At 51.1% G+C, this 27,606-nt stretch overlaps 5 protein-coding genes across 6 annotated transcripts; 1 reads left to right on the forward strand and 4 right to left on the reverse strand.

Annotated features, from left to right (window-relative positions):
• Nucleotides 1-2,452: 2,452 nt before the first annotated feature.
• Nucleotides 2,453-4,246, reverse strand: AAFC00_002472 (uncharacterized protein; the record flags this gene model as incomplete). The annotated part of the gene is made up of 1 exon (XM_069341789.1): nucleotides 2,453-4,246. One exon carries the CDS (start codon nucleotides 4,244-4,246, stop codon nucleotides 2,453-2,455), a length of 1,794 nt encoding a protein of 597 aa, XP_069198298.1.
• Nucleotides 4,247-4,843: 597 nt separating this feature from the next.
• Nucleotides 4,844-6,637, reverse strand: AAFC00_002473 (uncharacterized protein; the record flags this gene model as incomplete). The annotated part of the gene is made up of 4 exons (XM_069341791.1): nucleotides 4,844-4,903; nucleotides 4,964-6,338; nucleotides 6,422-6,576; nucleotides 6,635-6,637. The coding sequence occupies 4 exons, from the start codon at nucleotides 6,635-6,637 to the stop codon at nucleotides 4,844-4,846; spliced, it is 1,593 nt and encodes a 530-aa protein (XP_069198299.1).
• Nucleotides 6,638-10,173: 3,536 nt separating this feature from the next.
• On the reverse strand, nucleotides 10,174-13,480 carry AAFC00_002474 (uncharacterized protein; the record flags this gene model as incomplete). Its single annotated transcript, XM_069341792.1, has 3 exons — nucleotides 10,174-12,552; nucleotides 12,609-12,832; nucleotides 13,027-13,480. 3 exons carry the CDS (start codon nucleotides 13,478-13,480, stop codon nucleotides 10,174-10,176), a joined length of 3,057 nt encoding a protein of 1,018 aa, XP_069198300.1.
• Nucleotides 13,481-18,858: 5,378 nt separating this feature from the next.
• On the forward strand, nucleotides 18,859-20,513 carry AAFC00_002475 (uncharacterized protein; the record flags this gene model as incomplete). Its single annotated transcript, XM_069341793.1, has 3 exons — nucleotides 18,859-18,882; nucleotides 18,949-19,036; nucleotides 19,087-20,513. The coding sequence occupies 3 exons, from the start codon at nucleotides 18,859-18,861 to the stop codon at nucleotides 20,511-20,513; spliced, it is 1,539 nt and encodes a 512-aa protein (XP_069198301.1).
• An 874-nt stretch (nucleotides 20,514-21,387) lies between these two features.
• Nucleotides 21,388-25,140, reverse strand: AAFC00_002476 (uncharacterized protein; the record flags this gene model as incomplete). Of its 2 annotated transcripts, XM_069341794.1 has the most annotated exons (2): nucleotides 21,388-22,172; nucleotides 22,233-25,140. In XM_069341794.1, 2 exons carry the CDS (start codon nucleotides 25,138-25,140, stop codon nucleotides 21,388-21,390), a joined length of 3,693 nt encoding a protein of 1,230 aa, XP_069198302.1. The 2 variants fall into 2 exon arrangements, with proteins under 2 accessions (XP_069198302.1, XP_069198303.1); XM_069341795.1 differs by having other exon boundaries at nucleotides 21,388-25,140.
• Between the last annotated feature and the right edge of the window lie 2,466 nt (nucleotides 25,141-27,606).

Raw genomic sequence — 27,606 nt, forward strand, 5'->3', positions numbered from 1 at the left:
TTACTGGGGACGCTGAGAGGCGATGGTGGTGTGTTTGTTGTTGGAAATCCGTAGTCGATTAGCCGCTGTCAGGCATAGGAAGAAGTGGAAAACGAGGTGACTGTGGTGACCGGGGGTGACTTGGATGTCGAGGCTCGAGTGTCGAGTGTAGAGCGTCTCACGTGGCAGACGTCAGGCGTTGTCGTGACTGAGCCGAGATGATCCAAGTGTGTGGATGGTCTAGACAGACTTTGGCTTTGTTCGACAGGCAGAGTGGTGACGGGATGCTTGAGCGATGTGATGCAATGTGTGATGTGATGCGAATGCGCCTGAATGGAAACAAATACCACGGGCGAGATGAGGCGGATACAGATGATGCGCAGAGAGATACGGATTCAATTAAGAGAAGAAAGAATGTCGAAAGGCAAAGAGAATCAGCTGGTTGGATGTGGTGATGACGGTGACGATGATGGTAAATGATGAAGATGAAGATAGCAACAGCGACAACAGCAGTGGTGACAAGTCCGAGTCAAGTCGGTGGATAAAAGCGACGAATGACTGATGTCGATGTTTCAGAAGCAGCTACCCGCAACTAAAAGGCGGAGATAATGTGATATAAGGTACGATAGAGACTACCTCGTTAGGGTCAAATCGGTCACTCGTATCTTGTTAGACCGTATCGTCAAAGAAACCCTATTCAAATGCTATCTCGAAAGCATCTTACAGGGGAGCTTCGGACATGGCAAGAGGGCAGACCAGGGAGAGGAGGAGAGTGTATACAAGACACAAACAAAGACGACAAGGCGGCAGTAGGAAGGGCTGTCTCGATATGCTCTGATCCGATCTGATCTGATTTACTTAGGTAGGGACAAGAAGAGCTGCTGGGACAGGCACTCGTGGATAACCAGGGAGAGGAAGAAGGTATACAGCAGTAGTAGTAGAAGGCAAGACACAGGGGCTTACAGGTCGCAGGTTGCACAACTCCAAAGATCAGGTACTCTACGCCGCCTACGCCGCAGTGAGAGACGAAGCTACCTTGAGGTGGAAGGCAAGTGAAGGCTATCGGGAAAGCTTTGGGATGGGACGCCGTGTGAACCTTAATCCTTATCCTGGCTGCCGATAAGAGTCAGAGTGCAGAGCCTCTCTCTGGCTCTCTCTCCCTCTCTGTGACTGACAGTCATTCATCATCGGTCCCCTTCTTGCGTGCTATTAGCTAATCCACACTCGTACTGACAAATGCAGGAGAAACCCCAGCTCTAGAATCGTTTCCTTCCACCTAGGTCATTCTCAGGGTGGGAAAACAATTAGTCAGTCCGAGTCTTGTCTCGAGGCTTCGTCCGTCTCTAGTGGTCGCGTGCATGTGGCAAGTCGTCGTCCGACTCGCGAGAAGGGCAGGCAGCACAGGGCAAGCACACACCAACGATGGGACCTAACCAAGCACATGATCGTCATCGAGGGAAGAGGGGACAGAGGGAGGGGACAGAGGGAGGGTTCAATCAACCTAAGTCTTATCAGCAGGACCCTGGAGACACACGAAATGCTTATCTGAACCCTCGCGCGCGTCTGCATGTCGTATGTCTCTACTACTACTACTGCACATATGACAGTAATACCAACAGACAGTAGATGAGTCGTTAGCCTTGCTGTGCTGTGTTGTACTGTGCTGTGCCGCCCTCGACCCAGAAGCGCCGGCCAAGCCGCCCGTCAATATAGATCACGCTGGGAGTGAAATGCAATCTCGCTGGCGAGAAACAAAGCTGTCCTGCAAGCTTATCTACCCAGCCTCGAGCCAGCTTAGACATGTTTTCAAAGCCTATGGTATGATAAAACTCACGTATACAACGAAACGCAGGACGCCTGCTCGTCTTCTGAAGCCAGACCAGACCAGAAATGCGGGGAAATGGTGAGTTGTTTTTTGGAAGGGAACACTGATAACGGAGCTCTCCCCGCGGCCTTGCTTTGCCTTAGCTGCCTAATCCGACAGCAACGACTACTCTTGCTCTCTCTCTGACCGGTGGTCTTGCTGCAGCTCAGACTCATGAGCGTGTGGACACATAATTGGCAGGAGCTGGGGTCGAGGGAGCAGATAGTACACATTGTTACACTCATACAGTACAGTACGCCCGATAGAGGCGGGATCCTTGCACTTTGGCTCGGATGGGGTTGTTGTCTTTCCTTTCCTCCTCTGGCTCTCTCTTATCAGTGGCTGGCTGGCTGGCTGGCTGGCTGCCTGCTTTCTGCGCGCTTGCTGCCCAAAGTCTAGTCCTGTAGGTAAGCTAAGTAGCACAACAGCAGGATCCACCTAGCCACCACCTGTCCATTCGCTTTGTGGGCCTTGCTGCATCCTCTGCCGGAGGAGAGACGCCGAACGCGCCAGTCTCTGTTCGTGCCTGGCATACTCTGCAATGCAAATGCAATGCAATGCAGTGCCATGCCATACCGCCTGTTTCTGGGCTTTTTGCGTCCCCTACACCTATTGCATCTTTCCCTTGCCTTTGGTCTTTGTTGTCCTTCGCCTCTCCCATATCATGACGTACGCCTCCTTGGTGCTCAGCAGCTCGGGCTCGACCATTCTGACGAACAGGTCCTGAACCTCCCACCATCGCTCGCTGCCCTCTTTATTGCTGCTGCCCTTTGCATCGCCGCCGCCGTCGTCGTCCGTTCCTCGATCAAGTAGTTGCACTCTCCACACTTTCTTCTCTGCCTCGCCCTCGACACTGTCGTCTCTCACTCGAACACCCTCGTGCGTGACGTTGGCGACCAAGTCGTATGTAACGGGCTCGCCCGCGGGGTGTAGCGCTGGGTTAGGCTCCACATACGGAGACATGTCTAGTGCCCTCGGTGAAAAAGTGACGATAGTGGGATTTCTTTGCTCTTGCAGAAACTTATTCGGTGAGAAGCGCTTGACGTGCATAATCAGATAGGGTGGGAGCGGATGCATGAGGCGATAACGCATGCGCGTGTTGAGGCGCTCTTGCGCGCGCACGCCGTCGTATTTCCTCAGTACTTCGGTCAGGGGCACTTGCGGGATGATGTTCTTCTCTCTGTCGTCCTGGAACAGAGGCGAAGGAGGTAGGTCTAGAGTCAGGATCATAAATGGCGCGCTTTTCGAATTGATGGCTGCGTCTTCGAAGCGTAGCCTGTCTTGTGCATCCGCTCTTGCTGTGATCTGTTGCGATTCCACCCTCATCGTGCCCTGGAAGATCTTCTGGATGATGCTGCTCTTGGGTTTGGTCTTGCTTCCACCTAGAGAGAGATGTAGATTGTTGAGGAACCACGACAGGAAGTCGGCCGGGTCGGACTGTTCGGTCAAGGAGAAGCGCTTCTTCGACTGCAGCGATATCTCCTGCAGAAGCTCGTGGGGAGAGACGTGAGCCTTGAAAGCCTTTGGGTTCCATATCTTGCGCAACAATATACTGAAGCGCTGGACGAGCTGGTTGCGCGCCGACAGGTCCTCGAGCATGAAATAGTTCCTCAACGGCGGTACATGGGTCAGGGCGTGACAGACGGCGTTGAAGTAATCATTCGCCTTGATATTGTTCATTCCCACGTATCCTGGCACATATTTCCTCCCCTGGAGATCCCAGGCTTGAGGATGCGTCTTGTCCAGCTTCATGACATCTTCCTTGGTGAATGTCGGATCGACAACGAACTTGATGTCGTCGAGCGATTTGCTCTGCACCTCGTACCCTTCTGGCAGCACATAGACCTTCTTGGTCTGCATGTTGATGTAAACATGATGTCCCACCTCGAGCGCATGGAAATAAGCTTGCGATTTCGGTCCTCGTCCCTGGTAGTAGGTTCCGCACACGAGACACGCATAGACATTGATATTGGACAGCGTGACGGAACAGAGCTTCTCAAAGTCAAAGTCCAGCAGGGCGCGATTGATAGTGTCGAGGTAGAGATCCGAGTAACCTTCCGTGGGCGCGGTCTGGCGCTTTGGTGCTGATATGGCGGGTTCGTTGTCCTCCTCATCGTAGTCTTCTTCTTCTTCTTCTTCTTCTTCTTCTTCTTCTTCTTCTTCTTCTTCTTCTTCTTCTTCTTCTTGGTTGTCTATAGGTGTAATACCTGCTTCTAGCAATTCCTGCTCTTCTTCCAGCGCCGCTTGTGAGATTCCATTCACTCCGTTGCCGTTCTCCTTTCCCCTGCCTGTGAAGCCATTTGTTATGGAAGGCGATTCATCTTCTCCTTGGATCCTCAAGCGCTTCGAGGCGGGAGAATCAAGTGTCTGGGCGAGATCATCGACTGCTGGCCGTTTCGACATTTTCCGAGAGGAGATGTCCTCCGTGGGAGAAGCGGCGCTTGTAGGTTGCGTCTGCTCTTGTGGAAGTTGCACGTGGTCGGAGCCGTGATGTTTCGGTTCGACCGTTTTCGTATCCTGAGCTCGTGGGGAGTATATTTGGTGGTGCAGTTGATGTGCAAAAGAAAGATGATTGCTCGTCTCTGAAGCTCTCCAACTGCGAGTGGATTATATCGCCAAGCCTCGAGGTCTAAGCACTGCTGGTGACCCTGTCCTTGACTGTGAACCAGCTACGACACGTGACATGTTGATTGCACCTTTACTGCTAACTACTCATTGGACGGACTGCATATGTACTCGGATGAGCGCCGGTGCCAGCAGTGAAGACATCTGACCTTAGGACCATGCACTTGTCGAGAAGGCTTTTGGTGCCAGCATGTTCATCTTCTGGCGCATTGCTTGAGAAGCTACCAGGTAGCCAATGTGCACCCTGTGTTCACGGCATTTCTATACGTTCATACCCCACATCTATGCTCAGATTCGCCCCGGTGTCCTCATACGAGGGGAAGAAAATATACATTTCACTTTTGCGTCCCTCTCAGCCGTAATCTATGTTTGCTTTTACATACGCTCTCTCCTTCTGGGTGCGGCGCGGATGATGTTGTCGACTCTCAAGAGTAGCTAGAAGGGATATTAGTCTCGACGTTCCTAGAAGCATTACTCATATTTTGTAAAACTCACCTCTGCTGCCTCACTGGCACTGCTCACGACAGCCTGCTTGAGCTTGAAGGCCTCGACGATGCCCAACTCTCTCATATCCGCGATACCGCCACCAGGGGTCAGAAGATCGAGACCGCTGTTGGTCATGCCGCTGTAGACGGCGTTCTTGAGTCTGCTGACGAGCTCTGCAGAGTCGAGACCGGCGTTGTCGGCGAGAATGGTCGGCAGCTGTCTGAGAGCCTTGGCGAAGCTGTCCACGGCGATGGCCTTCTTTCCAGCAACGTTCTGAGAGGCCTGGTCGACGGCCTTGGCCATGACCATCTCGGCGCAACCTCCACCGAGGGTGGTCTTGGGATTCTTGACGGTCTGAGAAAGAACGGCAAGGGCGTCGTGTAGAGAGCGCTCTGCCTCGTCGAGAAGTTGCTCGGTGGCACCACGTAGCACGACGGTGCATGCCTTGCCTGCAGCGACGCCAGAGAAGCGGATCAGAGTGTCCTCGCCGATGATGACCTCCTCGATCAGGTCACAGTGTCCCAGCTTCACAAGCTCGGGGTGGTCGAAAGTGCTGGTGATCTCGGCGCCGGTCACGAGAGCCAGTCTCTCGACACCGTCAAAGTCAGCGTGCTCGATGCTGGAAACGCCAGCGTCGCTGAAGAGCTGCTCGGGCCAGTTGTAGATGAGCTGTCTGTTGACGAAGCAGTTGATGCCGTGTGACTTTATCCGCTCGACCTTTTGCTTCATCTTCTCCCTCTCCGCCTTCTCCAGCTCGGCCAGCTTGCCAGTGCTCTCCACCTTGACTCTTGCGCCAAAGATCTTGACCTTGTCCGTGTCCATGGAAGTGTTGGCGACGAGGATCTTTGCGTTCTCGATGCGCTTGGGCTGGTTCACACCGAACTTCTTGTCGAGAATGAAGCCAGAGTCGAGGTATGAGTCTTGGAGCTTGCCACCGGCCTTCTTGATGACCTGGATGTGAGTGAGATCGGTGGATCCCTGCATTCTCAGCACGGCGTCAACGGCGAGAGTGGCGAAGTGCTCCTTGTCCTGGGAGAGAACCTTGGAGGAGAGGGTGGTGCTGGCAATGGCGAGGAGGTCCTTGCGGAAAGCCTCAGGGTTCGACGAGTTGTCGATGGCTGTCTTCTGGAGAGCATCGAGGGCGGCGCGCGAGGCGATGCGGTAACCTTCGATGATGGTCTGCGGGTGGATCTTCTGGTTGACGAGTTGTTCTGCCTCGCGCAGGAGCTCAGCCGCCAGCACGGCGACCGATGTTGTGCCGTCCCCAATCTCGTCGTCCTGTACTTTTGAGATGTTGACCAGCACCTTTGCTGCTGCGTTGTCCAGCGCTATTGACTTGAGGATCGTTGCTCCGTCGTTTGTCACCATGATCTGTCCGGTTGATCTGCGCGAGAGTTGGTTGTAAGCTTGTCTGTCCCACTGTCTATGTCTCTGCCCTTTCTCTCCCGCTTTTTCTCTGTTCCTTACCCAGACTGTAGGATCTTGTCCATTCCCTTGGGGCCAAGAGTCGTCTTGACCAGGTCTCCTACTGCGATGGCTCCCACGAATGCTGAGAGACGAGCATTCTCGCCCTTTTCCTCGGTGACATCGTCCGCAAAGATTTGCGTGGGGTTGTTGTACGACTGGGAGTATCATTTCATCAGCACGTAAATTCTCTGCATCTGGTCGTTGCTCACTCACCATCTTTGGGTATCTTTATCAGGGAAGAGGAGAATATAGAGATGGCTCTTGATGCAGTTGCATATTACTTGCAAGCTGGACGAGCCAGAAATTCATAGTCTTGGCGGCGGGCGTCAGTGTCAGTCTGTTGATTGCGGAGCTCCTGCCAAACCTCCGAGTTCTTCTTCTTCTTCTTCTTCTTCTTCTTCTTCTTCACATGCTTCGGCGCAGCAGACATACTACCACCAAGTCGAACGACTGCTTGCGATACTCTCTTCGTGCGTGTATAGCGAGATCCCATCTCTGCATCAAGATATATTTGTTTATAGCCATCTCAGTGAATTATCAAAGTACACATGTGTTGTACATCGCATTCGACAGTGCAAAACATCAACCTTGACAGAGCCGTCTGTTCGACCACAAGTGAACAGTAGATTTATTTGATAGACTTGGGTAAAGTGGTCTTCATACAAGACGCCTGTTTCCTTGTCTTCTCTCAAGATATATACTTTTAGGTAGACCCACCGAAGTCGTCTTTTCATCGCAGGTCGAACATTCATCACAAAACCCTCATTGTCTTCTTATTGTCATCCGAAGCATGATACCAACCACCCGAAGTCCGAGTATGAGAGGATTACAGTAAGCACAATCCAAAGTTTGGTGTGAGTGAGCCTGCTGTCCATTACTCGTCGATATGCATTTCCCGGGCGTTTCAATCTTACATCGCCTACGGCGACCTGCAGCAATCTCGAGATAGCTCTTGGAGCAGGGGGACTTGGTGCCAAGTTGACATTGCAGAAATGTAAGAAAGTCAGGAAGAAACCAAGACCTACTCGAGACAATCGAGCTGTTTGCGTTGATCGCAATGTGTACTCATGTAGCGTTCGCGGCGATGGTACACGCGTTGTGAGCGAACGCTGTCGTCTAACAATATCTTTCTAAAAGCGTGTTTTTCTCCGATCTGACATTCTATTAAAAGGCGATCGACGAGGTGTAAGAAGAGTACAGGTCCAAGACAAGACGCGAAACGAGTGGTATCGAACTTAGCTTCAGACTCATATAAAACTCAAGTGAGATTGTCCTACAGCACGATCGTCACATCTCACTCACCAACCATCTTGGCTTCATCTCTCATACAACGTTTTGCATATGTGTGTAAATCGATGCCTGTTTCCATGACTTTTCTGCGAGCTGAGATATTGCTCTACTCGACAACCTTCTAAGAGGCGTTACACCATCTACCTGCACGACAGGACGATCTGTCTGGGCATGACGCGCCCCATATCACGGCATCATTGGTCGAGTCGTCAAATCACCGCTAGATACCGGTGTAGTTTCTATTGCAGCACTGCACGATGATGATGATGTTGATCATGATCAATTTCGGCATTGCAAGCAAGTGAAAGCGAGTCTTCACATGCAAGATGACAGAAAAGAGTCCTCTGCTTCGTTGGTCGGCGTCATGTGACTTGAAAACGCACGATTCAGCGCAATACAGCTGTGTCACAAAACCACAGCGGAAAGTCAGCAGTCGATGGACTCGTTGCCTACTAGATAGATATCCCCAATAGAGACTGCACACATCAGCTTGTCCCGGTGGCTCTCGGATGCGTGCGGATTCACAACGTCGAATCATGGCGACTTTGTATCTGAGGATTCTCCATGTGTTACAGCACTTTAGCTCTTCCGGACATCCGTGGTGGTTTCGAACTGCCATAATGGGGTCCATCCGGACCCTTTAATGATATGAATTGCGTGTGTAGCGCTCCATGATACCGTTTGCTATATTGCATCTTCGGAAGGATGATCAATGGGCGGGGGTTCGTGGTAGAGGACAGACAGCATGCAACGCTTTTCACTTATAGCCTGCTAATGCACTGAAGCACTCTGACTCTCTGCAGAGTAGAATTGGATGGAGAAGATTTGTAGAGCGCAGTGAACTAAGATACAAGTGGCATGGTGAACTTCAGACGAGAGGAGTATAGGTCTATACGTTTCAAGTATTTGTTTACTCACCATTTGCGTTTGAAAATGGCAAAGACAACAACAAAACATAACAACAGACGCATGGAGTCACTCTGGCATGACTAGCATGCCGTCGTATTATTGCGCTTCCAGAGCGCCAAAAACGCAAAAAGAAATGAGACCTCAGCAAGGTGGAGTTCCACCAGGAGCCTGCGGAACATTCTGGCTGGCAAGCGACTCGTGTAGTGTCCCGAATCAGATTTCAAATTCGCGAGAGGGTGGTATTATTGGCAAGTAAAATCGCCCAATTCGAACGGACACGACGACCGTGGCCATTATCTCAACGCCACGGCAGAAGCTTTTATTTTATTTTTCAATACCCACATCAAGGCATTGCGAAATGATCCTAAAACTTCCTAACCGGTCGGGAACAAGGTCCAAATATGCGAAGCGAGAAGCAGAAACAGTAACCGCGGTACGCAGAAGAAACAAGAAGACCCTTGTCTCATGCCTGCAGGCATAGGTGCGTGTGTGTCGCATGCAGCAGCACCCTCTTGTCAATCAATCGGTACAAAGAGAAAACCCACAAGCAAAACAAGCCACCATCGCAGATGCAGAGGTAAGCGATCAACCCCAACCATCTCATTGGCTTTTTTTTTCCTCTCGAGACCGAAATCGCGCTCGCTCGCCCTTGCTTTTGGCTCGTGTTCGGTTGGGTAAACTCTTCCCGACTTTGGTATCTCAATGCTTGCTTTGCCCTCGCTCCCGCAGCACGGCGCGAAGTGCGATGGAACAGACACAACTGCGTGCGTAGGCCAAGGACGCAAAACCTCGTCTCGGCGGGTTAGTGGACAAGCCCCCGGATGTGGGCTCAAAGACGCTTCTGTGCTTTCTTACCTTAGTTATCCTTTTCAATATGGAGGAGGTAACCCGAGGTCCCCCATCGTGTTTGTGGTCAGGGCACAAGACAATGCGCGTTCGAAAGTGTAACTTTCAATTTATTCCCACAGACAGTAGTAGGCCTGTAGAAGAAAATCAAATTGATAACCTACAGTAGGGTCCGCTTTTCTCCATGGGGCCGATCTTTGGAGTGGAGTACGGACGGGCTTCGATGGGGTTCGACAGAGGAGAAACTAATTTCCCACGGTGGGGCGGCTGTGGGACCCTGGGAAATTGCATGCCAGCAGCGCACGGTAGAGCTCACCACCGCCTTTGCACAAAGAGGTTCGATGAGGCGAAGGCTTTGGTGTAAGGTATGGTGAGGTGTTCACTTTGTTGAGACATCATCACAAATGATTTTACGAGAGAAGAACGTGAGAAGTATCGTGCAATAAACAACCAGGAATAAAAGTCGAGATAGGTGAGAAGTCAAGATAGTAAACATGGAACAAAAGACATTGAAAGCAATTAATATGGTGAATTTCTTCATTAGTCCGATTTATATACAGGTGAAGAGTTCTAAACCCCGCCTCTGTCACCATGTAACGACGGAAGGAGTGTCAGTATATGAACACAGTGCTATGTAAAGATTAAGATAATAGAGAAAACTCCTCAGCCATTATGCAAGGAGGGTATAAAAACGTTTATCGGAACATCTACTCCTCGTCATCATCGTCGGAAGCCTTTTGGGCAAGAAGCCAGCGAGACTCTCCAGTCTTTTCGTCGTGCTCGTGCTTGAGGGCGAGCTTGGAAAGGTGACCAAGAATGTTCTCCATTTTGCTGTCGTGAGCGGAGCGCTTCTTGCGGCCAAGGTCGTTGAGATACTCAATCTGGTTGAGGAGGTAATAGACAATGGCGATCATGATGGTGACACCAATGGAGTAACCCCAGACAACAACGACGGTGACAATGTCGGTCCAGCCATCGCGACGCTCGTTCTTGAAGAAAGCAGAAGGAGGAGAGGTCTGAGCTGGGTCACCTGACAACCAACCGAAGAGACAGAAGATGGTAGCGAGAGCATCAACACCGAGAATAGCGCCAATGAGTTGCCAGTTAGGGAAGGTCTTGCCACCACGGGTGACAAAGATGAGCCAGTTCTCAGTAAGGGCAACCTCAAGGAAGAGAATCTCCTGGGTGGAACCGAAGTTCTGGACGATACCACCGTCAGAGCGGAACATGACACCACGGATGATCCAGGTACCAGCGGCAAGCATAAGACCGAGGATGACGGAGATGATCCAGATCTTAGGGAGTTGCCACTCGACAGGACGTTGCTCTGAGTGGGCGTTGTCGTAGGCAATGGCGACGGTGGCCAAATCGGCGAACAAGGCGATGAAGACGATGAGGTCGGCACGGATGGTCTCGTTGATGATGATCATAGAGGTGACGAGGTAAACTTCCAAGTGAATGCAGAGAGCGATACGGTACTGGATGTAAGCCTTCATGCGCTGGAAAATCTGGCGAGCAGTCTTGATAGCGAAGACGATGGTGGAAAGACCGGGAGCAAGGAAGACAATATCGGCGGCAGCCTGGGCAGCCTCGGAGGAACCCTCGACGGCAATACCACAATCGGCCTTCTTGAGAGAGGGAGCATCGTTGACACCGTCACCAGTCATGGCAGTCAAGTGACCACGCTGTTGAAGCATCTCGACGACCTGGTACTTGTGCTCGGGGAAGACCTCGGCGAAACCGTCGGCGCGCTCGACTAGGTCGTGCTGCATGGAGCCAGTAAGACCACCGTGGATGAGCTTAGTAGAGTTGTAAACCTTGGTACCGAGAGCAAGCATCTTGCAGGTCTCCTTGGCAATAGCAATAGCGTCACCAGTCAACATCTTGACGGGAACACCGAGCTGCTGGGCCTCAATGATGGTCTGGGCAGTGTCGTCACGGGGAGGGTCGAACATAGAAAGCATACCGAGGAGAACCCAGGGCTCGTCGTTCTTCTTGTAAGCGACACCGAGAGAGCGGAAACCACGGCGAGCGAACTCAGTAGCCTTGTCACGGAAGAGGTCGGCCATCTCCTTGGAGCAGTCGGTAAGGTTGAGGACGGCCTTGGGAGCACCCTTGGTGCAAGTGTAGGTGTCACCGCGGAGAGTGCAAATGGCAACGATACGCTTTGAGACAGGGTCGAAGGGAGTGAACTTGTTGGTCTTCCAGTCATCCTTGAGGATCTCACGAGCCTTGGGATAACGCTTGAGGGTAAGGATGGTAACCTTGTCGATGGGGTCAAGAGACTTGATGTTGTGGGAAGAGGCAAGAGCAGCGACGGCCATCATCCAGTTGACGTCCTGGCCCTCAGCGACGTAAGGCTCACGGATGGAAAGCTGGTTAGCAGTGAGAGTACCGGTCTTGTCAGAGCAGAGAATGTCAACACCAGCGAGGGACTCGATGGCGGTGAGCTTCTGTACGATAGCCTGCTGCTTGGCGAGGTAGGCGGCACCGACGGCGAGAGTAGTGGTGGTAACGACGGGAAGACCGACGGGGACACCAATGATGAAGAGAATAAGTGCGTAACGGAGAAGGTTGGTCTCAGAGTGCTCGGGAGTGGCGATCTTGAGGTTGCGTGCGAAACCACCGATCCAGGCGGCGAGAATCCAGAACATGACAAGGACAAGAAGTGCCGTACCGATGGAGTTCATGATAGCCTTGAAATGACCCTGGTCCTTAGCACCCTGGACAAGGGTAGCAGTGCGACCGACGAAAGAGTACTTGGCAGAGGCAGTGACGACAGCGTAGGCCTTGCCACGCTTGCAACCAGTGGTGTAGTAGACAACATCGCCCATGAACTTGTCGACAGCGAGAGACTCTCCGGTGATGGCAGACTGGTCAGTAGCGACGATGGAATGGCCCTGGTGGACAACACCCTCACCCTCGCCCTCACCGTCCTCAGCGTCCTCAGAGCCGGCAGGGTCCTCCTCAGGGTTCAGCTTGTGCTGCTCACGGAGCTCCTTGTACTCGGCGAACATCTCAGGAGTGTCATAGTCGCAGATAAGACGGGCATCGGCAGGGACGGAAGAACCTTCCTCAACAATGATCTGGAGAAGTGGATGTCAGTGAATTGCTAAAGAACTGATGTGGGGTAAACACTCACAATGTCACCAGGGACAAGTTCACGAGCGAGGATAGAGTGTTCTTGGCCTTGACGGACAACAGTAGAACGCATAGCAATGTCACCCTTGAGGGAAGCGACGACATCGGCAGCCTGCTTCTCCTGGTACCAACCGACAATAGCGTTAAGCATAAGAATACCAATAATAACACCGAAATCAATCCAGTCACGCAGACCAGCTGCGAGCAGGACTGCACATTCCATGGCTGTGGCACTAGCGTTAGCACTTTGCTTTTTGAAACTGGCGAGGATTGACGGCTTCGTTGCGGGGAAGTCGCTTGGCATGCAGGACTCAACGAAGCTTATCGTCAAGCTTGTAGCTAGCAAGCTGGGGAAAACGAAATGAGGGTGGAGAGGAATTGATAGTGGCAGACAACAACGATTGCAATGGAAGACTTACTGTAAAGAATAGGACCAGTGAAGAAACCGAGGAACTTGAGGAAAAGGTTCTCCTTCTCAGTAGAAATTTCGTTCCAGCCGAAGCGCTTACGACGAGACTCTACATCGCTGTTGGAGATACCCTGCTTGATGTCGGTATCAAGCCATTCCTCGGGGACGGTACCGGGGTCGTTGGCTCCAGCCTTGCTAGAGTTACCGGCGCGCCAGAACTGCCACCATGCCTTGCTCTTGGTGGCATCGGCGGCGTTCTTGTCGCCCTCGGTGTCGGCGGCGGCGGCCTTGGGGTCACGGTAGGTGGAAATGTACTTTTGGAGAGCAGTATACTCGTCGAGGTCCTCGATGTTACCAGGGGCGGTGGACCATTTTCGGTTGTTGGCGGCGGCGGCGTTGTTGTTGGGGGCGCCGTTCTCGAGATCCTTGTCGGAGAAGGACACACGGGGGGCCTGCTCGGACATTGTTGCTGATGCTGCTGGGGGTAGGCAGACCAATGTCGGATTAGTGAGAAGGTTGTCGAGAGTAAAGCACCTGCGTGAGAAAAGAAAGAATGGAACGGGGATGGAGAGCTTCTTTTGAAGGGATTCAGAATGGTACTGTTTTTGCGCCGAAGCTGCCGCAGAGGCCCGTGCGCAGCGGGCGTTCAATTCGCTGGGCTTGTCCGGCGTACCTCTGCCTCGCAGAAGACAATTTGCTTGGGGCTGACTGCTGTGGTTGGCCGATGGATTGGGTGAGGGATTTTTTGGCCAGCTCAAGTGTCGCTGGGAAGCTCGCTCCAACAAGCTCCACCCCGATCCTAGACGATCAAGTAGCGTCCCGCCGCACCGACGTAATGCCAGCCGCCTTTCCCGGACCCTCGCTAGTCGTGCCACTACCAACGCTTGTGTCCCATCACCCCGTAATTGTAATGCTACAGGCAATCGAGCACCTGATGCGGTATGAGCTGGAATTGGTGCGACGATAGCGAACGAGATTGTAATTTGCAAAAGTGTCAGTGGTTCATTATCGCACTCTGGGGTCGCACTAGCAAGTCGACAGTCGACACGCCATGGCTATCGGTATCAGAGGTCACTCTGAGTACAGTACTGTACCTCCGTACATCGATCTTGGTCGTTTTCTCTCTTTCTTTTTGCTTGTGCTCTAGCACTTTGCTTTACCGCCCGGTGACGAAATCCAGCCTGTCGTGCTCTGCTCGCCTGCGGTACCTTGAACCCAAGTGTTATCTGCATGCTTCCCCCAGAAGCAATGCTGACCACCCTTGCTCGGATGACGTCTATCCCACACCAAAGCACCTAGAGAAAAAAAAAGCATTCCCCCCGTCTTGCCTTGTTCCACATTCCATGATTGACATGTTTTGCTTCCATACATACAATAATAACAGAACAAGTTAATTGCAGCCGTTCGTCAACGGGCATCCAATCGCATGGCAGATGATTCACCGTCGGCCGTTGCTCATAACTGCCATTGAAAAACATGTGCATCATTGTCCGGTTGCAATCAATTGATACCGATTTGCGTAATATCTGTCCACCCTTTGCCCACAAGCCGCGCTACCGCAGAACCCGCCCAGGCCATGATCAGAAGTCTAATTTCCGGGCTACGCGGGTTAGAGGGTTTTCGGGAGCATCCGCAAAACGCCTTGCAGTTTGGCGAGTAGCATTTGAACTCACCATAGCAACCGCGGCAAAGCCAGCGGGAATGCAGAATGGTGCAAGCAGCCAAGCAGCGAGAGCTTCTCTCCAGCCTCTGGTGGATCTGGGCCCCCAACATTATTCGGCACTAAAGGCAACTTGAAACAGGTACAGAATGGCTGTAGAAGGCGAGAGAACGCCGTGCTGTTTCTCTGATCACCAAAGGTCTCACTTCTTCAATGTGCAAGTACGGAGTGTTGTTCTGTGTGTACGAGTATGCGTGTGTCAATTCGTCGTGACTCAAGAAGCCATGACCTTGTTGCTAGAAACTATTCATTGTCACCGCTCTTCTTCTTCGTTAGTCGTTGTGATACGAATGCAGCCGTATTTCTGAAATTACAATCATCATGGTTGGCTTTGGTGGCCCTGGATGACCAGCCGAGGGTCAACCTTTCGTTGGCCTTTCTTGGTTGTCTCATGTAGCGTGCGACATTTTCTGCCCGTACTAGAAGACTCGGCATGCTCGCCGCCCTGCCACCGCTCTTCCGCCACAGACAGTTCGGCATTCGGCAGGTGGTATGTTTGTCTCGTCTGTCACAGTGGGACGAGTCATCGAAACTGCCTGCCCGTATAATGCCGATTTAGGCTCAAAGTCGCCCTCCGGTCGGGTTGCCGAACGAGCTCTGAGTGCGTGAATTCTGCCCGCATGCCGTCCGCAATATGCTCCCAAACGGGCCGAGCATGCTTGCGATTACATTTGCTGTGCTCGAGTCTGCCGATTTCAAGTTCTGTCCCATACGAATGCCTGAGTCCGACAGTAACGAATTGCTTCCACTACACCATGGAAAGTGACGACAGAGCTCTAGAGCCGTCAGTTGTATTTGCTATTTTCTCGGTATCGGACGTTGGCTAAAATCGAATATCTATTCATACACTATCATCTTAATAGAGATTCAAGCCTGCACCATTGATGCATAAAGCCAACCGTCTTAGCGGTCGGGTACGTCGTGGCTAACGGCTGACTTGCATTTCCCATAGCTAAACACCTAAACAACCTAAAGATCAATAGGAATCAAGCGCTCTATGACCGTTCGACAAGGGAAATTCCATCATGTCGGCATCAAACCGCAATATCCACATCTACAACGAAAACCGCTATAGGCGCTCAAATCTCGACTCTACACGATCTGGATTGACAGGTGGAGCCAAACTCCGCGAACTCTTGGTGGGGTACTTGAAATGATCATCTGTCCCACGACCCTGTTGCACGCGAGGCCAGAGGCTTAATGGGCCCCTTGAAACCATCAGAGTTGTTTGTTTAGACTGTCCCTTGTGATCTTGTGTCCTAGGGAGACCGCAAATTGTCCCTTCATCGTGATGGTCCTCTGACCTTGGTCTGCCAAACAATCGATGGTCGTGTTTCCCATTCAGCTATTGTGTAAGGTATCCAAAAGAAAAGTATCCGTCCCTTATCCGCAATTGCCGCCATTTGGCCACTGTCGTGTGCCCAGCACCTGCAGGAGATACAAGAGGACTCTGGTTCACTACTCACAACTCGTAATCCGCAATTGACATGTACGGAGTATCTATAAAGTTCGGGTAGAGAAAAGACCGCAGAAAAATCGGCCGGCATCCACTTCCGCATCTCAAGGAGTCAGATAAGGTATAGGCAAGCCATAGACAGCTGCAGATGAATATGGAGTGTCTCGATGGTTTTGTAGCGGAATCCTCCGGAAAGGTTCCTGGCGAATCGCATGTAGCATTGTGTTTCCAGTTTTCAGCTTCTCGACATCATTGCTCATGTTGTCAGATATACTCCAGAGAAGGATTTGTTTCAATCCTACCTCACTTCGCGTCTTCTAGGCATCTTTGCAAGCGAAATATTCCGTAGCGGCAGCTGCGAGTCCTTTCGACCAAGGGAGCAAGCAGCCGTCCCAACTCATGCACATTTGGCGCCATCAGATACGTCAAGTTGTGTAATTGTAGTTGTATTTGCTATCATTGGCTCCACTCGACTGGTAGCATATTCTCAATCGTCTTGCACCTCATCTGAATCCTTGATTACCTGCCATTGAAGCGGAAACTCGACACCACATATTCATATCTGAATTGTGTGATATACACATTGCCCAGTGCATGGCCATTCATTGCTTGGCCTAGACTGAAAGTTGATGGCAATTGTCACTATTATCACCATAGACAGATCCAGATATTCTGGCTGCCTGGGACGCACGCGAATGTAGTCGTTAACAACCCAAGCTACACAGAAGTGGAAGCATTGCGGAACGACTGTGGTGCTACATCCTGAACGCATACTCCATATTCAGACTGGGTTGAACAAGCTTCCGCTATAGCCGCTCCATCTACACTACCGGAAAAAAATACCTACTCAGTCAACAATTGTTCCCCATGAAAAAGACGTACCGACGACTACGCGGCAATTTTTTTTTTCTACAATTGAGTTGAGTACACGAACCTAATCCGAACCAGCCCTAGATAACGTGTCGGACCGAACACAGGTTCATAAGATACATACATGGTTGCGCCACGCACATTGGCTGACATCTAGGCGCGCCCACATTCGCTGGTCTTGCTCATTATTTCCAGTTCGAAAATAACTCACCAAGACATGTTCGTACTTGATATTGGAGAACATATATGCAGCACAAACCCAAAATCGCGAAACCAAGCTCGACCGCACTTCAAATCCCGAGTCTCGATCTCAACATTTTTGAGAGAAGGTTTCCATCATTTCACACGAATGACAATTCTACCGATGGTTAAACATGCAGACCAAGTCCATTTTCACGCATTGGATTTAGCAAGAGTGTTTCCACAGCATTTACAGCACTTTGTCTCGTGAAGTATTGCTGTCGAGCTGCAGCCACAGGTCTGGAATAGCTTGATGTCATGCAAGAAAATGTTGCCATCCACCTCACAATTATCCGTTAGTCGCCGCGCTCCCCCCATTCTTGCCAGCCGCACGGCTCCGTTGTTCCCGTATGCGAGAAGTCGACTTTACGATGTCACCACTCGAATCGCATCGCTTTCGCAGCACAGACTCGGCAATATTGACATATCCGCCATTTTCGTCGGTCGCGTACGCTTCAGATTGGCGAAAATCGGTTTCCTAAACTAGGTGATGTCAAAAGAATCGGAAAATGAGATATAGGCACGATACGATCCATTCCGGAAGACAGACGAGATCTACCTGCCGTTTTTGTTTGTTACTCTGCAAGCGATAAGAGTATGCAATCATAATCTTGGTTCCAGCGAACTTTTCTAAAAAGCCCGGTGAACTACCTGAGCTGTAGTGATTGCTTTTTCCACTCAGTCAGGTCGCCGAAACGCCACTTCCCAGTGACGCTACATCAAAGTGCCAGATTGTCAAGAGCACAGAGTACGCAACATCGATATATGGGGAGTACATGCTTCACCACAGTCTTTACCTATGGACTAGAAGGAGGTCAGTACCAGATTTGCGACAGCTGATGCAAGCACCCAGAAGGCAACGTGTCCATATCATACGTCACGTCCCGTCCATGGTATGATAAGGTAGGCAAACAAAAGGTAAATACTTTATTCTGCAGCTCTCCTTCTGTAATGGACTTCCTCATATGTACGAGTCAAACGAGTCAGACAGACTCCATCCAACACATACCAAGGGAAATTGTTTAATTCCATCGTATTCACCGTTGTGCGACAAGGTGAGTGGCTCGAAGCAACCGAACGACTTTGCGACCAGAAATAGCGACCGGGAATAGACACCCTGCTATCATTTTATCCATGCTTCGATGCTGCAACTTCCATGTTTTTCCTCGGACCAATTCATCATCTTTGAGTTACAGTATTATACAAAGATTGTTCTACGTTTGGAGGAAATGCAACTGTATGTGCGAAGATGTGGGGGATCATGCGGGGTTCTCCAACATCTGAGTGTATACCTCACTCCGTCACCTCATAGGTCATCGCCCCTCATTCGGTGATACGGGACTCCTCGCATTGCACATCGCCTCATCAGAACCGCGGGTAGCTACAGTATAGTGCGTGAAAATCTTGCTTGACTCTTACGCAAGATGCGACGACTCCACCTGAGCTTCAAGGTTTATATATTCCCACCTGCACTAGGGAGTGTTTCTTATTCGCAAAGACTAGCTATATGAGTGGTAAGACGCTCGAATATACAACCACGAATCAAAGTCATAAAAATGGCTCGTAATTTACCGTTCAAGGTCAGCGTCTATTCATATTACTGAACCTTTCCCTCGACGAAATGCTCGAGAACTAACGCAGCGCAGCTGAATGACGAGGAGATATTTCGTGACAAGAGCATCGTCAACGGTGAATGGATAGAAGCGGCGTCAGGCAAGCGTTTCGACATCTTTGGTATCGAGTATCGCAACAGTGAAGTTTATTGCTTTCCTGACATATCATAGATCCTGGAAATGGCAAGGTATGGGCAACAGCCCCTGACATGGGCCCTGAAGATGTCGATGCCGCAGTTCATGCAACACATGAAGCCTTCCAGTCCTACCGGCGAACCAACCCTCGCACCCGAGCCCAATATCTTCTGAAATGGGACGCGTTGATACGGCAGCACCGGGACGACATCGCCCAACTCGTCACACACGAAACCGGCAAGCCGCTTGCCGAATCTCAAGGCGAATTGGACTACGCCTTGGGCTTCACGTGGTGGTTCGCTGGGGAAGCAGAGAGGGTCCAGGGAACGATATCAGTACCGAGCGCCCCCAACCGGCGTATATTCACTGTCAAGCAGCCTATTGGCGTCGCGGTAGCTTTGGTGCCATGGAACTTTCCCATTGCCATGATTCTTCGTAAAGCAGGAGCAGCTCTTGCAGCAGGCTGTACCATGATCGTGAAGCCCTCTCCCGAAACCCCCCTCTCAGTCCTCACGCTTGCTTTGTTGGCCGAACGAGCCGGGTTTCCAAAGGGTGTTTTCAGTGTGCTTACGACATCTCTCGAAAACACACCGAGTCTGAGCGAAGCATTGTGTCGACACAAGCTGGTCAAGAAAGTGACATTTACAGGTAGCACGGCAGTAGGCAAGCTAGTCGCACGTATCTGCGCCGACGGTCTCAAGAAAGTAACTCTAGAACTCGGCGGTAACTGTCCTTTCCTGGTCTTTGACGATGCAGATCTCGAAGCAGCAGCCACCCACCTCATGGCATTGAAGTGGCGCCACGCAGGCCAGGCATGCATAACAGCCAACCGCGTCTACGTGCAAGAAGGCGTCTACGAGAAGTTCGCACAGATCCTCAAGGAGCGCACTCAGAAGCTCGTAATCGGCCATGGCGCAGACAGCAAAACCACGCTGGGGCCAGTCACCACGCCTAGATCACTAGACAAAGCAGCGAAGCAGGTCGCCGACGCCATAGCGAACGGCGGGCGCATCATCCTAGGCGGCGACAGACCAAACAACCAGAACGGAGTGCAGAACGGAAGCGAAGAAGCAAAAGGCCCCGAGAGCGGAGGATACTTCTTCGAACCAACCCTCATAACCTCCGCCACGGACAAGATGCTGATCGCGCGCGAAGAGACCTTCGCCCCGGTTCTTGCGCTGTTCTCCTTCTCCACGGAAGAAGAAGCTGTCCGACGAGCAAACGACACCTTTATGGGGCTAGCCAGTTACTTCTTCACCAAGAACGTCGACCGCACATGGAGGCTGCTGGAGAATCTCGAGGCGGGCATGATAGGCATGAACTGCGGCAATTCGTCTGCGGCAGAGTCTCCGTTCGGTGGAATCAAGGAGAGTGGTTATGGCAAGGAGAGCGGCAAGGACGTCGCTGTCAATGAGTATCTGATCACCAAGACGGGCACTTTTGTTCTGGACGGACAGTATTGAAGCGAGAGAGGATGAGAAGAAAAGGACAGTTCCGTGACGATATGATGTGTTAGTTATGCCTCCAGCCTATGGAAGTTCAGTCGTAATGTCAACCCATTTATCCGTCCTTGCCTTGCCTGATCTAAACATACCATCCCACGTACTGATATTCACTCAGATATCTTCTCATATCTCAGTGTGCTATTATACTATACCCATATGTTCATACAAAACAAGCCACATAAGCACAACATATCGACGATACCCAGATCCTCAAGGGCGACCCTGTCCTCTTTCTCCCAACTCCATCCGTAACCCGCCCTCCTTAGCCTAAGTGGCACTCACATCTCCTCTGTTCTCAAACCTTTATATGAATCCCGTATAGCTGTTCTTTCCCATCATAGTATGATGTGTCAGATAAACGTAAGTGACTTTGTGAAACTCATGTACATTTCGTACAACTGAAGACGGCGATACCACGGCCATGATCGTGGATCCATAGCTATGTGACAAAAGTGAGAATGAACAAGGCATACTTGCAAGCAGAGCGTATCACTGGAAGTGGCGAAAGAGTACGCATAGAGTACGCTTATGCATATCACCACCCTGCCGCGTTATAGAACAGACTACTATACCACGAGCGTGGATGGCTAGCGGATTGCATAGATGAGGAAGAGAGACGAAAAGGACAGGGTGTCCCTGTGGTCTGACTGGTGCGGAGTCAAGGCTACTAGATCACAATAGACGGTTTAGTTTGATGTGTAGAGCTGGGTTGTAAGCTGGAAGGTTTGTGTGTATTTGATGGGGGTCTATATACTGTACAGGATATATATCAATACTAGTCTATGGCTTTCAGTGGCTTCTATGGGCCAGGGTCACACAGTAGAGCTGTACCTCACGCGAGTGACTTCCTCGTTCGAGCAGTGGTTCGTCTGGGGACGACGATTTCTTCTTCTTCTTCTTCTTCCTCCTCCTCTTCATCATCGTCGTCCTCAACGTCATCGTCATCAACTTGAACTCCCGCCTTGGAATCACCCATCTCCACGTCTTCGTCTTTGCAAACAGCGACCTTTCTGCCGGCGGCAGTACCTCCGTCTTTGAAGAAGCGAGACTTAAGTGATCCTATACGGCTCATTCTGGGAGTTATGACCACACGCGGAGAGCTTCGGCGCTGTTTGTTGCCTCTTCTGGTGCTGAGGGAGGGTTTTAGATATTTATCATTGTTACCGTCAGCGTCAGAATTGACATCGCTGGCGAGATCTGTCAAGTCGGATGCTGAGGGGCCTGAAGTTTCCGAGGGCGTGACGGAGGCTTTTGAAGCTTTGCCCCTGGTCCTGGCTTTCGGTTGCGATTTGGCGGGCACTTTTCGTGTTACTGGCCTTTTTCTGGGGTGGCTCGTAGCAGCGGCAGGTTGACCTTGAATGCGTCGAGATTTCGAGGGACGTGCTTCCACTATGTCGCTGTTCTGTTGCATCTCTTCTTCGTGGTCGTCGTCATCACTACCCTCGCTGTCGGTCTTGTTGGACTGGTTTAGGTGACGATGGGCAGATTGTAGGGATATGGGACCACTAGCTTTCTTGGGAGCAGCTTCGGGCTCTGAATGCTGCTGTGTCTCTTCTTCCTCACCGTCGAGAAAGAAGCCGCCACCGCCAGCATAAGGGTCTTCTTCTGGCTCGTCTTCTTCCATCATCCGAGCCTCGACGGTTGGCTTGGGACCTGCGAGTATTGCTTCCTCTTCACCTGGCAAGAAGAAGCCGCCGCCGGCATCACTACCGCCATCGGGGTAATCATCATTGTCGTCGTGAAGAGACGGCTCATCCTTGGGCATATCTGCATCTTCAAGTAGGTCGATGCCAGACTGGATCTTCTTCTGATGCTTTTCACGATTGACAAACGGATTGACCTCTTCCTCATTGGTCCCACCATGACTTTTGTACTCAGCTTTCATACGCTCAACGATCCTCAAGCCCATGACAAATTTCCTCCACATGTGCAGCACGAGTGCTTCGCGCTTGACATCTTCTTTTCTCTTCTGGATCTCCTGCTCAGCGCGCCAGGCGTCGACGATGAGGGATCTGTTCTCTTCTGCGACAACGACACCAAACAGAATTGGCACAGCTCTTTGTTTGCCAAACTCAAAGCCCACACATGCTTCTGCGTAGTCGATGTCGAGCTTTCGACACAGCTTTGCACAACCCTTGAGTTTGACATGCACTGCACCCCTAGGCACCATGGACGGGACGTAACAATCCATGTTACCAAATGCGTTTTTCGGTATACTCCTATCCGGTCCGATGGGAGGAGGTATGATCCAATCAGTCTGGTCGATCCCGTACAAACCTTGCTTGAGCTTCTCACCAGTCTCCCTCTGCGCTTCTTCCATTTCGCGTTTCCGGATCAAAGTGACTGCGCGGACGGGGACCATTTTGAGAGGCTGCTCGCCTACCTTGATGGCTCGACCTTCCTTGTGCCAGGACTCGACGGTTTTGCAAGACACGACATCCGCGCGCGAGTAGACCGGTTCAGTCTTAGCCTTGTCGCCCTTACCAGAAGTGAATTCACGTACAGGCTTCGAATTCGGCAGAAGGGCTTCCTCGCGACGAAGATGACGTTCGAGTACGTAGTCGGCGGATTGTTTGTACCATTGTAAGCTCTCCTCTCCCAGCTTTTGTTTTCCTTCTCCGGCAGCAGCGGGTTTGAAAGGCTTGAGGTCTGTAGTGTCTTCCTTGAGCTCTGCTTCTGTGATCTTGCGTGGGTGCCGTAAGAACGGCAACAGCACAGTAGTGAACCAGTCCTGCTCCTCGTAACGGAGGACTTTGCCTCGCTTGTTGTAGATTGGTAGTCGATCTGGTTGCATCCGGAAGCCTTTGGTGCGACCAGGCAGCTGATGTTTCTTCAGATAGCGTACGGTGACGTCTTTTGCCGTTGAGTCGGCATTGTAGGCCAAAGTATAGCAAATGACCTGCTTAGAGAGATCAGACACCTTGCCACGCGGCTCAAAGGTGAAAAGTAGGTCCGGGGTGGAGGCGACCGTGGACAAGACAATACTGTCAACGGGAATGTAGGTCTTCGATACAGGGGAGAGTACTTCAGACCAATAGTGTGGAAAAGGCAGGTCGCGATCGAACTTTTTGGTTGGTCGTTTCTTCGACGCAGGAACAGCGGTAGGGGTAATGTCGATAATGGAGTCATCGTCTTCGGAAGGCGCACTGCTGAGCTCGCTCGAGTCGGACTGGTCGACGATAGATTTGCTAGATTTGGTTGAAGCTCGAGTAGGCTTCTGTGGAGGTAGAGAGTTGATTCCTGGGCGCGGCGCTCTGGATGTGGAATTGTGTTTGGGGGCAGCAATTTCTCGGACACTATCACTGTCGCTGTCGCTGTCCGCGATGGATATGGCCGTCTTGCTGTCTGACGTCGACTTGGCTGTCGCAGTCGCAGTCGTGGCAGGTTTGGGCTTCTTAGGCGCAGCGTCCTCCGCCTTGCTCCATCCAAAGCCGACCGGTTGCAGACTCGCAACCATGCGTGTCTCGATACCGAGACCACGTATCAGTGCAGTAAAGAGCTGCGCGCCGACGTCTCTCGAGCCCTCACACCTCTTAGCTAATTTACGGAAATGCTTGATCGAGTCTATTCTCTCGCCGTGCTCTTCTTCATCGTCCTTGTTTACGGTCCAATGGTTGATGCTATCGGCCAATCGACGCAAAGGCATGTATCCGATCTTCCTGATACCCGGTGCCGTGACAGTGAATCGCTTCTTCCAATATGCCACCAAGATTTTGAGGAGTCGCATCAATGGATCGCCTCTACTCATATTGACGACACCGTGTTCGAGTCTGTCAGCGTCAATGCCCCAGTCGCGACCGTCTCTCTTCTCTTTCAGCTCGTTCTTGCCCTTGGTGCCTCTCCTCTTGCCCTTCTTACCCTTTCTGGTCTCTGCCGGCTTCTTGTAGCCCATGTCGATTTGCCACCTGTCGACCTCTTTCTTGATCCCGTCTGGTAAGCTGTTGACTAGCGACTCCTGCAGCTCCTTGTCGTTGAGCCAGGAATTTCGCACGGCATTGTGGAAAATGAGAGACTGGACATGAATCATATGTGTGCGTATCCTGATCTGCCTGTCTCTCTTGCTTGGTCCCTTTTTGACGTTTTTGTTGCCTGCGGTGCCAGCTTCGGCGGCTACTGTGCCGTCGTCGTTCAGAGATACATTGATGTCTTCTATCGAGTCGTCGTCATTGTCGTTCATCGACGCCTGAGGGCCTTGATGCGACATGTCGACATCCTCAAAGTCCATCTCTTCCGATTCATCTCCAACCCCATCTTGTTGATCATCGTCGTCGTCAGCGTTGTCGTCTACTCTTCGACGCTTGAATGGAGGACCGGTGGGTACATCCTCGAACTCGTCACTAGCGACATCGCTCAAGCCAGAGTAGTCCTCGTCGTCTTCATCATCATCGCCGCCGAGAGTGGCTAGGAGGGCTCTGGTTTCTTCCGCAGTCGCTCCAGGCTTAGGAGCGTCGAGTGTGTCAAAGAGCGAAGGTTTCGCTGAACCTGTCTTCGTCTTGGTAGCGGGTGCCGGCCGCTTCTTCGTGCTGGACGGTGGATTTCTTACTGGCGCAGGCGAGTGTCGTTTGCGCGGTACGTAAGGTGGCATTGTGGATGCCTCAGGATCTCAGTCTCTCAAGATCGCAGAAAGGGCACAGCATGTCCAAGAACAAAAAGGCAGCTATCCGGGTGATATGAACTCAGTGGATAAGTCATTTGAGCGAGTATAAACAATGATGATAGCTCTGAAGAAGTCATAGATTTAATCATAGATGATGGTATGGGCTGGAAGGTATCGTAATTGTAGATTGGTGCCTGGGGCAGCGACGTCATCATCGCATCCGCTATTTCTCCACGATCTGATCTTCCCGTTACAGTAAATCACGTCGATTGGAGATCCAAACACGAAAAGATCGGGTCAATCCTGAAAGACGCGATGCGACGACACTTTTGTAATCGTGCTTTTTATGAATGCATACGTTGTAATAAGAAGTTTGCCTTCGATGCTCCTTCGATTTATTGTAAGCTCTGTAGCAAATCTTCTGCATTAAAGCATAGCCGGCAAGAATAAGCTCTTCTCACCTGTACATTATGAACAACCAAACAAAAGGTTGAAATGTGCTCCTTTGGCTCCGAGTATGAGATGTCTGTCTATCGCTTCTTACTCGAACGAATACGTTCGTCTCGCTATAGTAGGTAGGTATCGATTAGGCATGGTTATTTCAGGCCTGGTATCCTTTTTGAGGCTATCTTGCATTTCTTACACACTTTCTCACTTGATCGATTTGATGATATATTCGTCCTACGTTCTTACATCTTACAGCTATTATATGAACCGAGTATGTTTACCTCTCCTGAAGACTGATCCTACGATGGACTTATGTGGTCTGACTACAACCATGCCGGACCATAGCAGTGGTCGAGGTGACACGCGAGAGAGAGCATACTTACTTTCAAGCTTGGCGTATAGTGTCAATATGAAAGAGATGGGCTCGACGACGACCAGTAGCTCTGATCGTTGGGCTTCCTGCAGACAAGTAGGGAGCAACACGATCCACACTCTCTTCCTACTCACCTGTCACTCATAACGCTCAACCAGGTCTCCACTACTACAACAGCACGTGCAAGCAAGGGCAAAACCAGAAGCACCTGATGATACAACCGCGCGTGTGGAGTCCTCAAACGCTCCCCACCTGCTACCGACAAGACTGAAACACAACAAGCAAAGCATGTAGCGGTGCGGTGTATATTTCCCAGCCGGGCCCCAACAGATCCTACAGATTCTCATAGATATTCACATGATATACGGGCAGATGAGAGCAGATATTCACATGATTCGCAGAGAGAGAAAGAAAATTCAGATCGAGGAGGATAAGGTAGATGGGAGAAAGGTGAGACTTGACGTGAGTCTGCCGGGTGTCGGTAGTGCTGGCGTAGTAGTGCAATGCAGGTGTTGCATGATGAGATGGGGACATGCGTGGGACATGCGTGGGACATAGTTCATCGTCAAGATGAAGTGAGGTTGATAGTTTTTGGTTGAGGTGGGTTTGGAGGTGACGTATAGGTGCATGCTCTACCTACTAGGTGGCAGGGTAAGGTAGATAGGTACCTTTTGGATGATCAAGGTACGAGCCGATAAGGGAAAGTAGCTTAGCATGGGAGGTGGAGATACGTATGGTATCTGACCGTAGACAAAGACGTATGAGGTACGATAATTGCTTTGCTACTTCCTACCGACAGTAGTGGATGAGCGTATCGAGCTAAGTCGCAGAATGCTCCGTGATCGTATGATTGGGCAACTGGAACCTCTCTCTATCCTGCTGGCTACGCCTATAATCGGATCTAACGCGAGTCTGGTCGACTCGGAGAAAAGCTTCTGATTTATTGTACACTGTTCAAGGGTCCTCGAGGCGGAGTTCAGGGTAAATCCGGTACATCGTCCTTTGCATTGCCATTACCATGATATCGATTTCGGCCAGGATTCGCACGTTTGTGATGCAGGTTTCAAATGCAGAGTTGATTGGATACATGCTGTTATCAAAAGGCGAAAGAAACGTCCAAGACAATGAAGACATGCATCCAAGACATCATCATGTACTGACTCCACAGACAGCCTCGTGCGGGGGCCGACTGTTGGGTTATTTTGCAGGCTCGCTACGCTATTGACATATTGTTGGGAGAACTTGCAGGGTGAGGGTCAGCACCACTCCAGGTAGCTTTCCGTATGTGCAACAGGTGTACTTTTCGTGGACGACTCGGCGATACTACTACAGCGGTCAAGGCAGCGCCTTTGCAAGTCTTCTTACTGGCTGACGCAACAATTACCACTTCTGACTTTCGTGGGGGAAGCACCATTGATACCCTGACAGAAGTTGTGAACGTACGACCTTCGGATGTCACGAGGATCTTGGGTCTACAAAACACCGTCGAGCATTGCCTCCCAGTCATAAATATCCTATGGAAAAATCATTGTTCATCACGTGTCGCACGTAGAGGACACTCGGAGTGTTGGACCTCTGTGAGGTGAGGGCTGGTGATTGTTCTGACGCTAGCCTCCACATCTGCGAGCACCTGT

The sequence above is a fragment of the Neodothiora populina genome (assembly GCF_041146345.1).
Source record: "Neodothiora populina strain CPC 39397 chromosome Unknown canker_contig_15, whole genome shotgun sequence".
Lineage (NCBI taxonomy): Eukaryota > Fungi > Ascomycota > Dothideomycetes > Dothideales > Dothioraceae > Neodothiora > Neodothiora populina.